This window comes from Loxodonta africana, chromosome X, assembly GCF_030014295.1.
Source record: "Loxodonta africana isolate mLoxAfr1 chromosome X, mLoxAfr1.hap2, whole genome shotgun sequence".
Taxonomy (NCBI): domain Eukaryota; kingdom Metazoa; phylum Chordata; class Mammalia; order Proboscidea; family Elephantidae; genus Loxodonta; species Loxodonta africana.
Window position 1 is genome coordinate 29,980,138 of NC_087369.1, and position 16,240 is coordinate 29,996,377.

The following is a 16,240-nucleotide window of genomic DNA, read 5'->3' on the forward strand; positions in this document are numbered from 1 at the left end:
AATTCATCCTCTGGGGATTCAAGGAAGTGACAGTATTTGACCAGGGTGTTAGTCTTATGCTAGAAGAGAGAGGAATCCTAGGCCCTCCCATCAGTTAGAGTTAGGACCCTGAGTGGGGGAACCTCAGGGGGTTGTACGTAATTCCACCCCTACTCTCTGGACTGTGACGCCAGAGTGGTCGGATGTGACGCACCCAGACTTCCGTTTCTGCCATCTTGGGAAAGTGAAGTTCTCGGTGTGACGGAGGAGTCTCAGGTCGTGCCGGGGAGTAAGTAATACCCTTTGTGTGGCGTGAGGATACTCACTACTCTAGTGATAGGGGAGCAGAGTCCTGTCCCTTCAGTCAGCTGTAGCAGGAACTGAGCAGGAATTACCTGATGCGGGTTCGCTATGAGTCGGAATCGACTCAACGGCAACGGATTTTGGAGGAGCCTCTGAATTCCCTCTTTGGGGGTGCAGGGAGGTTATACATCCTTGGACCAGAGTGTTTGACGCAGACAAGCACAGACCGGAGTCCCAGATCCTAACAGAAATAATGGTGAGGACCCGAGTGAGGTCTGAGGGAACCACCCACCCCAAAAGAGAGTCACACGGAACCTATATCAAAGCAGCATAGCAGAGGGATCCCAGGTCCTGCCACAAGTCAAGATGTTGTCACAGAATATGAACGTAGAAATATCCCCCCTCCAGAACAGAGACTGCTCCAAAGAGTGTGGAGCTGTTGTCAGCCCCAGTAGACCCTACACAGGGATGGCGGGCTGTGGCCTAAGGCATACTCTAATAACTTTCACATGATTCTAAGGGAGCCAGCTGATCAGTAAACAGGAGCCTTGTGGTTTCACAGAACAGAGGCAGGATTCCTTAAAACCAAGGCTTTATCTCATTCCTAAAACTATGCAAAACATCTGATCTCTCTACCAGGCACCTACATCACCTGCCTTCCTGCCGCACGTTCCTGCCTACTGTCCTTGTCCAGATCATCATGCCTCGGGGTCAGAAGAGCAAGCTCCGTGCCCGAGAGAAACGCCGTCAGGCCCGAGAAGAGACCCAGGGTGTCAAGGGTGCTCAGGCCACTGTAGCAGCTGAAGAGGAGCCCACCTCTTCCTCCTCTGATTGTTGCAAAGATCCGACTCAGAGCTCATCTGCTGCTGAGACACCCAGCACTCCCCAGGGGCCTCCAAGTGCCCTACCTCCCACCACTTCTGAAGCTGCTGTTTCATGCACAAGAGCTAATGAAGGTGCCAACTACCAAGGGAATGAAAGTCCAAGCTCAGCGCAGGCCGAGCCCACCACTGAGCACTCGCAGGAAGGCCTAGATAAGAAAGTGGTTATATTGGTACATTACCTGCTGTACAAGTATCAAGTGAGAGAGCCCGTTACCAAGGCTGACATGCTGAGAAATATAATGCAAATATACAAGAACCAATTCCCTGAGATCCTCAGGAGAGCCTCTGAGCACCTGGAATTGGTCTTTGGCCTTGACCTGAAGGAAGTGGATCCCATCCGACACACCTACGTCCTCGTCAACAAGCTGGATTCTAGCTCCAGTGGGAGGATAAGTGATGACGTTGGTGTGCCCACGACTGGCCTCCTGATGACTGTCCTGGGCGTGATTTTCACAAAGGGCAACTGCGCCACTGAAGAGGAAGTCTGGGAAGTGCTGAATACGATGGGCTTACATGCTGGCAGGGATCACTTCATCTTTGGGGAGCCCAAGAAGCTCATCACCAGAGATATGGTGAAGCAAAAGTACCTGGAGTACCGGCAGGTGCCCAACACCGATCCTCCACGCTACGAATTCCTGTGGGGTCCCAGAGCCTATGCTGAAACCACGAAGATGAAAGTCCTGGAGTTTGTGGCCAAGGTACATGATACCACTCCCAGTGCATTCCCCTCCTGCCTCGAAGAGGCTATAAAGGATGAGGAAGAAAGAGCTCAAGCCAGAGTTGAATCCAGGGCTCGCAGTAGTGCCATGTCCGGTACACATTCCAGGGCCACACCCAGCAGCTCCTCCTGCCCCAAGTGAAGCCCAAGGAGGATTCTTCACTTTGTGTTTGAAGAGGGCAGTCAGTGTTCTAAGTAGTGGAGCGTTAGGTTGTAGCTGGAGACAGCACAGTGTTTATAATCTTTGTGTTCCTAGTCTATGTGATAGCATGAATCAATTTTTTCGAGTGTTCATTTTAATAGGGTTATTAAACCTTCTCTTCGAATCTGAGATTAAGAATAATAGTAGTCACACCCTTATTGTTGTTTATCAGTTTTAAGAGAGCTGTACTAATGTGCAAAACAAACTAGGAAAAGTTCTGTCTTATTTAGTCATTTGGAACACGGTAACAGCAGCAGAAAAGGCATTTCCTTGGAAATGCGAACAAACTCAACAGTAAAATAGTTGGGATCAAGAAACAGAGATAAACAATGTAAGAGATGATAAATACTTGCCTCACCTTATTACTTTTAGTCTTTTTTTATGTAAAATTAAAGATATAACCTGGATATGTTTAGCTTGTTCAAGAATGTAGAAGAACTTATAGTCTAATAAAGTAGATCTCTTGCACACTGGCTTGTTTATTTATCAAACATTAATTGAGCATCTGCTCCTTGGAAGACTCTAAGCTAGTACCAGGAATGCTAGGATAAACAACACCCAGCCCCTGCCCACAGAATTTTAGAGTCTAGAAGCAGCAAATCATATAAGGAAGATGGTGAGATATACCCTAAGACCTAAAGAAAAAGTAAAAAGAAGGTGTGACGACATGGGGTGGGGGGTCCAGATGAGAGCAGACAAGTATAAATAGTACAAGGCAAAGAATTTGGGGGCCTTGGGAAACTGTAAGTCCTTTGATGTGAGTTAATTTTAACTTAAATTGGATGGTGGGTCAATTGAAGGTTCTAAGAGTCATGAGTAGGGGCCAGACCCTGGGATGGCATGTCTGAGAGTTGAGAGACCAAAGCCTCTAATACAGAATGGGATACTGCTTTTAGCAGTTACTTCGGGACATGAAAAACTAGAGAGAATTCTCTCCACCTGGAGCAAGAATGAAAGGTATCCTGGGAAATTGTCTCAGTACAGTGGAATACAGTGCACAAACTTTGAAATGCACCATCTCCAGCGAGATTCTGAGAAATGAAGGTGATGGTCACTTGACAGCAGATGTGAGAAACCACTGGGCTGGCAGTCTTTGCTCTGGCCTGGGAGAAGAGAGCACACTCCATTAAAAGGGTGTTTTAATTAAGTTGTCTTGAGTGTAGTTTAGCCAACTCTAAGCAAGGAACTTATTTTTGCTGGGGATGAAATAAATCCGTATAGGGTGGTTTGGGTGGTTTAGAAGGAGGCAGTCCTTGGCCCAAATTCTAGGAGCTTTGAGTTCCATCCATCTGGGAAAGACTCCCCCATACACTCAATAAATGAGGTATGCTCAGAAAGTTACTTAGCAAGTAACTTAGTTTCACTCCCTAAGCAGCATTTTGGCTGATTTCATATGTCTTGTCTAGAGCACTGCATATTCTCTGATATCTCTTCGGGGGAAAAATTCCAGAGCAGTTTGGTAGGGTCTGTGGTCAAAATTGTAATAGTAACTGCCAGTTATCAGGCAGGCCCTGTACCAGTTTCTTCCCATAACACACATTCCAACAGTTGTACTTCACAATTTATTCATGAGGCAATGGGCAAGATGACTAGTCATCAAGCCCATTTCACAGATGAAGAAACAGGCTCGTAGAGCTTTGCAATTTTCCCAAGATCACATGGTTCATAAGTGATAGGGTTTTAACTCAACCTCTGGTCTGAATTTGTCTGCAGTCCACATTTATCCACTCCTTCCAGCCTAAGGAAGACTTTTCTGTCTCAATTCATTTCTGTTCTCACTACCCACGACATCTTTCATGCAATAAAACAAAGGATGCTGTGGCCAATGTACAAAAAGTAAATATAATGAAGAAAGGTGAAAGTGACAGCGAACCACAATTTGGGGACTTTCTGTGGGCTTCATTTGCCCAGCATCCTCCTGCCCTTATCCCCAGGTACCAGCACATGGACCCAGTCCCAGCAATTGCCCACATTACAGTGCTATTTCTCTAGAGATTGAGCCCTCCTGGTCAACTCTGGATCTTGACCTGCTGACCAGCTATTCACTGCCTCCTCCTCTGAAGGCCGCACCTGCTCCCGGTGGTACAGACAGCCCAGAATAATCTGTCCTCTCCCTGACTTAGAACATCCAACTCCCTGCAACCTTCTCCTGCCTGTCCCGTCCCTCAGCATCCCTCAGCTTGTAACACTCCCGATAGCAACAGCCCCTTCCATGTAATGTTCACTTTGTCAGTGAAGTATAGAAACCTACTCACTACCCTGAATACCTCCAGCACACTCCCCAATTTTTTATTTTCTTAATTGGCAGCTGAATAGTTTCCAATTTGGCAGAGTCTACTGGTTCTTGGGATATAACCCTGACATTGGAGAAGAGGTTTTCAAAGCAGATGAGGTTATAAAGATATGAGGTTTTAATCTGATGAATTTTTGAGACTGGCCACTGAATACATACGCCGATGAGTGAGTGAGCTTAACTAAGTGGCCAAAAGCCAAAGCCTCCCTCATAAGTGGTAGATGAAGAAGGACCCTGGAAATCGCTGTGCAGCAACCATCTACAGCCTCTGTATTCCTATAAACCCTGGAGTCCTTACAGATGGATATAATTTTCTATTGGCACCTTAACTGCCACAAATTTAGCAGCTTACAACAACACCCATTTCAGTAGGTGAGATATCCAGGTTGGCTCTGCCGGTTTTCTGCTCCGGGTTTCAAAGACCCAGTCAAGCTGTGGCTGGTCAGTACTCTTATCCAGAGGCTCTGGGAAGAATCTCCTTCTAAGCTTATTGAGGTTGTTCCTGGAATCCAGTTCTTTGGGGGAATTCACTTCTTTGGACTTGTAAGACTAGGACCTGTTTCCCTGTTGGCCGTCACCTGGAACCTCCATACTTCTTAGAGGCTTCTCTCCAGTTCTTGCATGTAGGCCCCTACATCTTTTTTTTTTTTTTAGTTTTTATTGTGCTTTAAGTAAAAGTTTACAAATCAAGTCTGTCTCTCACACAAAAATTTATATAAACCTTGCTATATACTCCTAATTGCTCTCCCTCGAATGAGACAGCACACACCTTCCCTCCGCTCTCTCTTTTCCTATCCATTCCGCAAGCTTCTGACCCCCTCTGCCCTCTCATCTCCCCTCCAGATAGGAGATGCCAACATGGTCTCAAGTGTATACTTGATCCAAGAAGCTCGTTCTTCACCAGCATCTTTTTCTATCCCATTATCCAGTCCAATCCCTGTCTGAAGAGTTGGCTTTGGGAATGGTTCCTGTCTTAGTTTAACAGAAGGTATGGGGAGGGGGGCATAACCATGGGGGTCCTTCTACTCTCAGGCCATTAAGTCTGGTCTTTTTACAAGAATTTGGGGTCTGCATCCCACTGCTCTCCTGCTCCCTCAGGGGTTCTCTGTTGTGTTCCCTGTCAGGGCAGTCATCGGATGTAGCCGGGCACCACCTAGTTCTTCTGGTCTCAGGCTGATGTAGACTCTGGTTTATGCGGCCCTTTCTGTCTCTTGGGCTCATAATTACCTTGCGTCCTAGGCGTTCTTCATTCTCCTTTGCTCCAGGTGCATTGAGACCAGTTGATGCGTCTTAGATGGCCGCTTGCTAGCGTTTAAGACCTCAGATGCCACTCTCCAAAGTGGGATGCAGAATGTTTTCTTAATAGATTTTATTACGCCAATTGACTTAGATGTCCCCTGAAACCATGGTCCCCAAACCCCCGCCCCTGCAACTCTGGCCTTCAAAGCATTCAGTTTATTCAGGAAACTTCTTTGCTTTTGGTTTAGTCCAGTTGTGCTGACCTCTTTTGTAATGTGTGTTGTCTTTCTGTACACCTAAAGTAGTTCTTACCTACCGTCTAATTAGGAGTACCCCTCTTCCTCCTTCCCTCCCTCCCTCCCTCCCCCCTCTCTTAACCATCAAAGAATATTTTCTTCTCTGTTTAAACTATTTCTTGAGTTCTTATAATACCAGTCTTATACAATATTTGTCCTTTTGCAACTGACTAATTTCACTCAGCATAATGCCTTCCAGATTCCTCCTTGTTATGAAATGTTTCACAGATTCATTACTGTTCTTTATCGATGCATAGGATCCCATTGTGTGAATATACCATAATTTATTTATCCATTCCTCCGTTGATGGGCACCTTTGTTGCTTCCATCTTTTTGCTATTGTAAACAGTGCTGCAGTGAACATGGGTGTGCATATATCTGTTCATGTAAAGGCTCTTATTTCTCTAAGATATATTCCAAGGAGTGGGATTGCTGGATTGTATGGTAGTTCTATCTCTAGCTTTTTAAGGAAGTGCCAAATCGATTTCCAAAGTGGTTGCACCATTTGACATTCTCACCAGCAGTGTATAAGTGTTTCAGTCTCTCCACAACCTCTCCAATATTTATTATTTTGTTTTTTTGAATAATGCCAGTCTTGTTGGAATGAGATGGAATCTCATTGTAGTTTTGATTTGCATTTCTCTAATGGCTAATGATGGTGAGTATTTCCTCATGTATGTGTTAGCTACCTGCATGTCTTCTTTAGCGAAGTGTCTGTTCATATCTTTTGCCCATTTTTTAATTGGGTTACTTGTCTTTTTGTTGAGTTTTTGAAGTATCATGTAGGTTTTAGAGATCAGATGCCGATCGGAAATGTCACAGCTAAAAACTTTTTCCCAGTCTGTAGGTAACCTTTTTTACTCTTTTGGCAAAGTCTTTGGATGACCATAGGTGTTTGATTTTTAGGAACTCCCTGTTATCTAGTTTTTCTTCTGGATTGTTAGTAACGTTTTGTATACTGTTTATGCCATGTATTAGGGCTCCTAACATTGTCCCTATTTTTTCTTCCATGATCTTTATCATTTTATATTTTATGTTTAGGTCTTTGATCCATTTTGAGTTTGTTTTTGTGCATGCTGTGAGGTATGGGTCTTGTTTCATTTTTTTGCAGATGATATCCAGTTATGCCAGCACCATTTGTTAAAAAGACTCTCTTTTCCCCATTTAGCTGATTTGGGGCCTTTGTCAAATATCAACTGTCATATGTGGATGGATTTATGTCTGGATTCTCAATTCTGTTCCATTGGTCTATGTATCTGTTGTTGTACAAGTACCAGGCTGTTTGGACTACTGTGGTGGTACAATAGATTCTAAAATCAGGTAAAGCGAAGCCTCCGGCTTTCTTCTTCTTTTTCAGTAATGCTTTACTTATCCGGGGCCTCTTTCCCTTCCATATGAAGTTGGTGATTTGTTTCTCCATCTCATTAAAGAGTGTCGTTTGGATCGAAATTAATTAAATGTATAGATCGCTTTTGGTAGAATAGACATTTTTACAATGTTAAGTCTTCCTACCCATGAGCGAGGTATGTTTTTCAACTGATACAGGTCTCTTCTGTTTTCTTGCAGAAGTGTATTGTAGTTTTCTTTGTACAAGTCTTTTACATCTCTGGTAAGATTTATTCCTAAGTATTTTATCTTCTTGGGGGCTAATGTAAATGGCGTTGATTTGGTGACTTCCTCTTCGATGTTCTTTTTGTTGGTGTAGAGGAATCCAACTGATTTTTGTATGTTTATCTTGTATCCCAATACTCTGCTGAACTCTTCTATTAGTTTCAGTACTTTTCTTGAGGTTGCCTTAGGATTTTCTGTGTATAAGATCATGACATCTGCAAATACAGATACTTTTACTTCTTCCTTACCAATCTGGATGCCCTTTATTTCTTTACATAGCCTAATTACTCTGGCTTGGACCTCCAGCACAATGTTGAATAAGAGCAGTGATAAAGGGCATCCTTGTCTGCTTCCCGATCTCAAGGGAAGTGCTTTCAGACTCTCTGCATTTAGGATGATGTTGGCTATTGGCTTTGTATAAATACCCTTTATTATGTTAAGGAATTTCCTTCTATTCCTATTTTGCTGAGAGTTTTTATCACGAGTGGGTGTTGAACTTTGTCAAATACCTTTTCTGCATCAATTAATCAAATATGTGATTCTTATCTTTTGTTTTATTTATATGATGGAATACATTAATTGTTTTTCTAATGTTGAACCATCCCTGCATACCTGGTATGAATCCCACTTGGTTATGGTGAATTTTTTTTTTGATATATTGTTGAATTCTATTGGCTAGGATTTTGTTGAGGATTTTTGCATCTAAGTTCATGAGGGATATATGTCTATAATTTTCTTTTCTTGTGATGTCTTTACCTGGTTTTGGTATCAGGGATATGCTGGATTCATAGAATGAGTTTGGGAGTATTCTGTCCTTTTCTATGCTCCAAAATACCTTTAGTAGTAGTGGTGTTAACTCTTCTGTGAAAGTTTGGTTGAACGGTGCAGTGAAGCCATCCAGGCCAGGGTTTTTTTTTTTTTGGTGGGAGTTTTTTGATTACCTTTTCAGTCTCTTCTTTTGTTATGGTTCTATTTAGTTGTTCTACCTCTGTGTTAGTTTAGGTAGGTAGTGTGTTTCTAGGAATTCATCCATTTCTTCTAGGTTTTCGAATTTGTTAGAGTACAATTTTTTATAGTAATCTGATATGATTCTTTTAATTTCAGCTTGATCTGTTGTAATATCACCCATCTCATTTCTTATTCGGGTTATTTGCTTCCTCACCTGTTTTTCTTTTGTCAGTTTGGGCAATGGTTTATCAATTTTGTTGAATTTTTCAAAGAACCAGCATTTGGTCTTGTTAATTCTTTAGATTGTTTTTCTGTTTTGTATTTCATATAATTCTGCTCTAATTTTTATTATTTGCTTTCTTCTGGAGCCTGACAGTTTCTTTTTTTGCTCTCTTTTTATTTTTTCAAGTTGTAGGGATAATTCTATGATTTTGGCCCTTTCTTTTTTTTTTTTTAGATGTGTGCCTTTATTGATATAAATTGACCTCTGAGCACTGCCTTCACTGTGTCCCAAAGGTTCTGATAGGAAGTGCTTTCATTCTCATTGGATTCTATGAATTTCTTTATTCCATCCTTAATGTCTTTTATCATGCTGTCTTTTTTGAGCATGATATTGTTCCGTTTCCAAGTGTTTGATTTCTTTTCCCTGCTTTTTCTGTTATGGATTTATACTTTTATGGCCTTATGGTCAGAGAAGATGCTTTGTGATATTTCAGTGTTTTGAATTCTGGTAAGGTTTGCTTTATGACCTAATATGTGGTCTACTCTAGAGAATGTTCCATGTGCACTAGAAAAGAAAGTATAGTTGGCTGCTGTTGGGTGGAGTGTTCTGTATATATCTATGAGGTCAAGTTGGTTGATTGTGGCATTTAGATCTTCCGTGTCTTTATTGAGCTTCTTTCTGGATGTCCTGTCCTTAACTGAAAGTGGTGTGGTGAAGTCTCCTCCTATTATTGTGGAACTGTCTATCTCATTTTTCAATGCTGATAGTTTGTTTTGTGTATCTTGCAGCCCTGTCATTGGGTGCATAAATATTTAATATGGTTATATCTTCTTGGTATATTGTCCCTTTAATCATTATATAGTGTACTTCCTTATCCTTTATGATGGATTTAACTTTAAAGTCTATTTTGTCAGAAATTAATATTGCTGCTTCTGCTCTTTTCTGATTGTTGTTTGCTTGATATATTTTTTCCATCCTTTGGGTTTTAGTTTGTTTGTGTCTCTAAGTCTAAGGTGTGTCTCTTGTAGGCAGCATATAGATGGATCCTGTTTTTTAATCCATTCTGCCACTCTCTGTCTCTTTATTGGTGCCTTTAGTCCATTTACAGGGCAATTATGGATAGGTATGAATTTAGTGCTATCATTTTGATGTCCTTTTTGTGTGTTGTTGACAGTTTCTTTATCCCACTTAATTTTTTGTGCTGAGTAGTTTATATATTGTCTTTTCCTCATATTCGTTGTTGATTTTGTTTCTGCTGAGTCTCTATTTTTTTTCTTGTATTTTATTTTGATGTGTAGGATAGTTTGCCTCCTTTGTGCTTACCTTAATATTTACCCCTTTTTTTCTAAATTTAAACCTTACTTTTATTTCTTTGTATCACCTAGTCTTCCTCTCCATATGAAAGATCTATGACTATATTTCTTAGTCCCTCTTTATTTTTTTTAATGTTGTTTCCTTTTACATAATAACATTGTTGTCTCCCTGTTTTGAGAGTTTTTTTATCTTGATTTATTTTTGTAGTTTCCCTATCTGGGTTGACATCTGATTGCTCTGTCCAGTGTTCTAGTCTTGGGTTGATACCTGATATTATTGATTTTCTAACCAAAGAACTCCCTTTAGCATTTCTTGTACTTTTGGTTTTGTTTTTATGAATTCCCTAAACTTCTGTTTATCTGGAAATGTCCTAATTTCACCTTCATATTTGAGAGACAGTTTTGCAGGATGTATGATTATTGGCAGGCAATTTTTTTTCTTCAACTCTTTATATAAGTCATCCCATTGCCTTCTTGCCTCCATGGTTTCTGCCGAGTAGTCCGAGTTTATTCTTATTGACTCTCCTTTGTAGGTGACTTTTCATTTATTCCTAGCTGCTCCTAAAATTCTCTCCTTATCTTTGGTATTGGCAAGTTTGATTATAATATGTCTTGGTGACTTTCTTTTAAAACCTACCTTATGTGGATTTCGATGAGCATCTTGGATAGATAGCTTCTCATCTTTCATGATATCAGGGAAGTTTTCTGCCAACAAATCTTCAACAGTTCTCTCTGTATTTTTCTATTATCCCTCCCTGTTCTGGTACTCCAATCACTCATAGGTTATTTCTCTTGATTGAGTCCCACATGATCCTTAAGGTTTTTTTCATTTTTTTAAATCCTTTTATCTGATTTTTCTTCAAATATATTGGTGCCACGTGCTTTATCTTTAAGTTCACAAATTCTGCCTTCTACTTGCTCAATTCTGCTCCTCTGACTTTCTATTGAATTGTCTAATTCTGTACTTTTATTGCTAATCTTCTGAATTTCTGATTGCTGTCTGTCTATGGATTTTTCCAGCTTATTAAATTTTTCATTATCTTCCTGGATAACCTTTTTAAATTTCTTCAACTGCTTTATCTGTGTGTTTCTTGGCTTGTTCTACATATTGCCTCATTTCCTTCCTGTTGTCTTGAAGGGTTCTGTATATTAATCTTTTGTATTCTGCATCCAGTAATCCCAGGAATGCACTTTCATCTAGAAGATCCCTTGATTCTTTGTTTTGAGAGCTTGTTGGGGCAATCTTGGTCCGTTTCTTTATGTGACTTGTTATTGACTGTTGTCTCTGAGCCATCTATAAGTTATTGTATTAGTTTATTTTATGTTTGCTTACTGTATTGTAGCTTCTTCCTTTGTTCTGTTTTGATATGCCCAAATGGGTTGCTTGAGTGAGCTAGCTTGAGTATTTTCACCTTTGGAGATCTGACGTCCTGGTCCCAGTAGAACTGTTATCAAGTATATCAGTCTAGGAGTCCATTCACTTTTCTTGTAAGAGTTCAGTTCAGGTGTCAAGGTAGCTGAGCATCAAGTGTGTGATACAGGCTCTGTCCTATAGTCTAAGAGGGGCAGGCATGATTGGCGTAGGTACCGGTATCTGGTTGTAGCAGTGGGTCACACTCTGAACAAGGCAGAGGGCTGAGAATCATCCCCCAAGTGTCTCTGAGGAAAGCGAGTCCCTCTTCCCTAGAGTGTACAGGGTGGGTGGGTTCTGTAGATGGATCATGGGCACCCAGTGTTTTTGGTTTTAAGGACTGGGAGGTACCAGTTATCCTTGGACCCCTGTCGTGGGTGGCTGGGTAACCTTAGTGGAGCCACCAGTCCTTAGGCCTCTGATGTGGACAGGGGAGGACCCTGTTTAATAGGCAAAGCAGTGTCAAATGTCAAACACCCACCTTTCCACTGCACAGCTGAAATAGTTGTAGTCTGCCAATAAGGGCCTATTCTCCTGAAATAGGCCCACACAGGTCCATGCAGGGGGGAAAGTTACTCAAAGTCCACAGATAGTTCATGCCTGGAGAGGAGCTGCTTCTGTCCTGAGCTCCCTGGTCAGTGGAGCTGGCAAATTACCTTTTACCCCAGTTGAAAACGTATTCCTTCTCCAAGGCTGGGAGGATGGCTCTAGGCGCTCAATAGGGCCTGTCTCAGGCCCAGTGAAATCAACAGCCACTGAAGCCAGCTTGGGGGTGGGCGGGGAGTGGGGGGGTGCAGTAAAATATGTGCAGGTACTTAGCTTTTGCTGAGAGCACTGCTCTTCTCTGGTTCAGGGGGTATGACTAGGCTGTGTGGCTGGTTGCTTCTCCCTGAGGAAACTGTGGCCAAATGCTAGTATCAGCCTGCTGCAGCTGCTCCCAGAAATGGTGCCTGAGGACTCCCAGTGATTCAGATCCAATAATTTTGCTCTGCTTCTGAACCATCTCTTCCTCCCCCTGCTGCTCAGTTTGTTTTCTAACTTTTCCTTTGATGTTCAGGGTTCCTAGCTTGTCATAAATATACTTGTTTCACTTGTCTTTTCGGGTTTTAGTTGTAATAGGGCTCTCCAGAAGCGTCTGTCTATTCTGCCATCTTGGCCCCACCTCCCAGGCCCCTATATCTTGAGTCAGTAATAGCATGCTGGATCCTTCTCACACTTGGAAACTCTAACTTCCCTCTCTGTTGCCTCTCTGTCCTGTCCCAGACTAAAAAAGTTCTCTGCTTCTAAGAGATCTCGTGGTAGAACAGGCCCACCTGGATAATCCAGTATGGTATTCCTGTTTTAAGTTTGGTTTCTCTAACCTTAATTATAGCTGCAAACTTCCTTTGGTAGGTCACATAACATATTCACAGATTCCAGGAATAAAGGCATGAGCATCTTTGTGGAGCAATTATTCTGCCAACCACAGAGGTAGAAAATGTTTCTTCAGCAGATATGCTAGCTTGGATAAGAATTAAAAAAAATTTTTTTAAATCACCATCCTTCCCTGACTTTTGTGTGTAACTGCCCCAAGGGAAAATCCTGGGGTCTTAGTGTACCTGTTCAAGTGTTCAAACATTTTCACCAGGTGGCAGTAGAAGAGGCTCACAAATTATTATTTTGACCATGCATCCAAAAGAAGAAGATGATTTGCAGTTTATTGAGATTATAGGGGTCATTTCAAAGGTCATTGAGTGAAGAAAGGTGAACACTCTACTGAGATTTAGAGGGTCCTCTTGCAAATTGATGTGGTCCTGTATTTGAAAACAATATCACATAATGGGCACTAGAAAATGTTAGCAAATTGTGAGGAAAACCTGATCTTTGTCATGACAAATTCTATTTGCTCTTTATTGAGCACCTACTATGTAATGGTTTATGAGAGAGACTGCAAGGGCTCATGCACATCAGGTCTTACTCTCCTTACTGGGTCCTTGGGGAGACTATGTTTCTAGTCCACTTGTCATCAGGAAGGGTCACGTGACTACCCTTGCCACTGAAAGATAAGCAGAAGGCATGTTTGTCACTTATAAGCCAAGGCATTTGTGAGCCAGTATGCCACCTCCATGCTTTCTGTTCTATCCAGCAGCAAAGATGTAGGTAGAGCCCGGGGTTGAGGTGTGGAACTATATGATGGAAGCAGCCTGGATCCCTGGACAGCTGAGAGCCCCTCAAGACACATCAGGTTTTATGTGCACAAGAAATAAACTTTGGTTGTGTTAAGCTATTCAGATTTCAGCCTTTTCCATGACATCCACTAGCAGTTATTGTATCTTACTAATATACAGTTGCTATTTCTGTTGTCAGACTTACTTAAATATTTTAATTACAAAGGTAATAGTGAATATGTTCTTGTTGCCAAAGAATTTTAACAATACGGATAAATCACAATCCCACTCCTTTACTATATTTCTCCAAAATTCAGCTACCTTCTTATAACTAACTACAGTTAAAAACGTTATGTGCATTATTTTAAAGTTTATTCTGGGATTTTTCTTACCAAGTGGTGCTATAAAAATATGTTGTGAGTTTCTAACATACATGGCTAACGACGTACATATTGTTCTGTCTCTTGTGCTTCTCACTGAACAAAAAGCATGCAGGATCTTTCCATGATAAAAAAATTTTTTTTTTTTTAGCACGTGTCAATCTACCTCACTTTCTAACTGCTTCCTAAAATTCTTAAGTGTGTGTGTGTATACATGCATGCATGTCAAAATTAATTCAATCATTCTCTTGCAGATGGACACATCATTTATTCCTCACTTGTTATAATTAACAGAACTGAAATGAGCATCATTGAACATGAATTCTTGGCAATTATGCATGTTTTCTTATAGGAAAGACAGCAGAGTGCAAATTGGATTAAAGTGGAAAGGTGTGAGGATTGTAAATTTTTGTAAATATTGTTGAAATTCTGTTCCATAAAGCTGTACCAATTCGTATTCTCACATATTAATATGTGAATAACCGACACTGTTACAGGCATTTTATTTTATCAACCTTCTAAATTTTGGTCCGGCTTTTGAGTGAAAATATATTGCCTCACCTGGTAGTTTGTATTTCCCTGTCTTCTAGTTAGGGTGAGCTTAAAATTAACTTAATCTCTCACCAACATAAAGTGAGATTTCTACAATGATGTCGTGAGTATCAGAATTCCTCTGGTCATAGTTCAAAATTTTCAAATGTCAATTGACGTTTGCCTTTCCTTAGAGAATCGAGGGCTTGGTCAGAATGACCAGGTTCCAGGAAATGGGTCCATACAGAACATTTTCATTTAGTGAAGGGCATCAGGAGGACCTGGAGGAGGCAGCACTTTCCAGAGTCAATGAGAAAGACCATGTGTAAAACCAACTTCAGAGAGCCCAGGGCAGGCTGTTTATCAGGATTCTGAATTCACAGTTTCATACAGGGTGGAGAAGAGACCAGAAAGAAAAAAAGTGGGGAGTCTTTTGGAGGGTCCTATACAATCTACGGAAACCTCAGTGGCGTAGTGGTTAATTGCTAAGTCTGCTAATCAAAAGGTTGGCAGTTTGAATCCACCAGACACGCCTTGGAAAATCTATGGGGCAGTTCTACTTTGTCCTGTAGGATCGCAATGAGTTGGAATTGACTTGACAGCAGGGGGATTTTTTTTTTATATACAACCTACCCGAATAGACTTTGAAAGCCTCTGATTCATCATTACCAGCCTGAAGTTGTATGGTGATCTGAGTGGGTAGACCAAAGGCATGCCTGATCACCTACCCTACCTTAGGATTCCTCCTACCCACTGACAGGTACCGTGTAGCTGACTCCCCTGAATCACCCAGTGATGCTATTGATGGATTCTGCAGAGTCTAGTAGTTCCATGCACCCTTGCCAGTGTACTAGGGCTGAGAGCTGTTTTGATTCCTGCCCCAGAGGGATATTTCTTCCCCTGCATACAGTGGCTCACCTCCACTGAGACTGGGATTATGATAGTGATGGAGATTGGTGAGTGATGACAATTGAAAACAGGACAATGGGTACAATGAGTGGAGAGAGATGTGCAGCTGCAAGGACTGGGGTATTGGAGTGGGAATTCCCTGAGGCTAAGTACTGCAGTGATTGCAAATAAACTCATAAAGACCAAATTTGTTAGTGGTTATCAGGGGTGGGAGGGAAGAGAAAAGAGAGAGTCATTGCTTAGGGGGCACTGGGCTTCTGTTAAGGGTGATGGATAAATTGACATGGATAGTGGTGGTAGTTGTACAATGTGATGAACACAATTAAAGTCACTGAATTGTACATGTAAATAATCTTGAAATGGCAAATGTTTTGTTATATATATGCTTAGCACAGTTTAAAAAAATGAATTGACAGTGGACATATCTTGAAAAGTGATCCAGATGAAATCATCACTAAGCCTGTCCTTCATGGTTCCTGAGTTCTTTTCACATCAATGTGTGGATGTGCTGTGGCTGCGTGTTTGCCTGTGTGCATCAGACACTCAGTGGAGTAGGGGGCAGGCCCACGATGGAAATATTTATAGGGTAGGTGGAGAGTGGAGACCATTGGAGATGGTGCAGTTCCTTGGTAAACTGTTGGTGACTGGGATATATGGGTTCCAAAACTCTATCTTTACTCTTCTAGTAACCCCAACTCTAAATTAAGATAATAATAGTAATAGCAGTAAAGATTCTGTACCAGCTATCCCCAAAGTCATCACATGATTTGTAGTAAGTGTAATAAACTGTGAACTGAGAAAATGGACAATCATGTCAGATTCAGGTCAGCAGAAAGAGGGCTCCCAAGTACCA

The 16,240-nt window shown here is 41.5% G+C and overlaps 1 protein-coding gene across 1 annotated transcript; it reads left to right on the forward strand.

Moving 5' to 3' along the window:
• The first annotated feature begins 783 nt into the window (after positions 1 to 783).
• LOC100676725 (melanoma-associated antigen B10) lies at positions 784 to 2,026 on the forward strand. The gene has a single exon (XM_003416006.3). It carries the CDS (start codon positions 983 to 985, stop codon positions 2,024 to 2,026), a length of 1,044 nt encoding a protein of 347 aa, XP_003416054.1. The 5' UTR covers positions 784 to 982.
• Positions 2,027 to 16,240: the final 14,214 nt, after the last annotated feature.

Excerpts from the sequence above, each read along its gene's own strand:
- LOC100676725 (XM_003416006.3), top strand. The coding sequence starts at position 983 with ATGCCTCGGGGTCAGAAGAGCAAGCTCCGTGCCCGAGAGAAACGCCGT.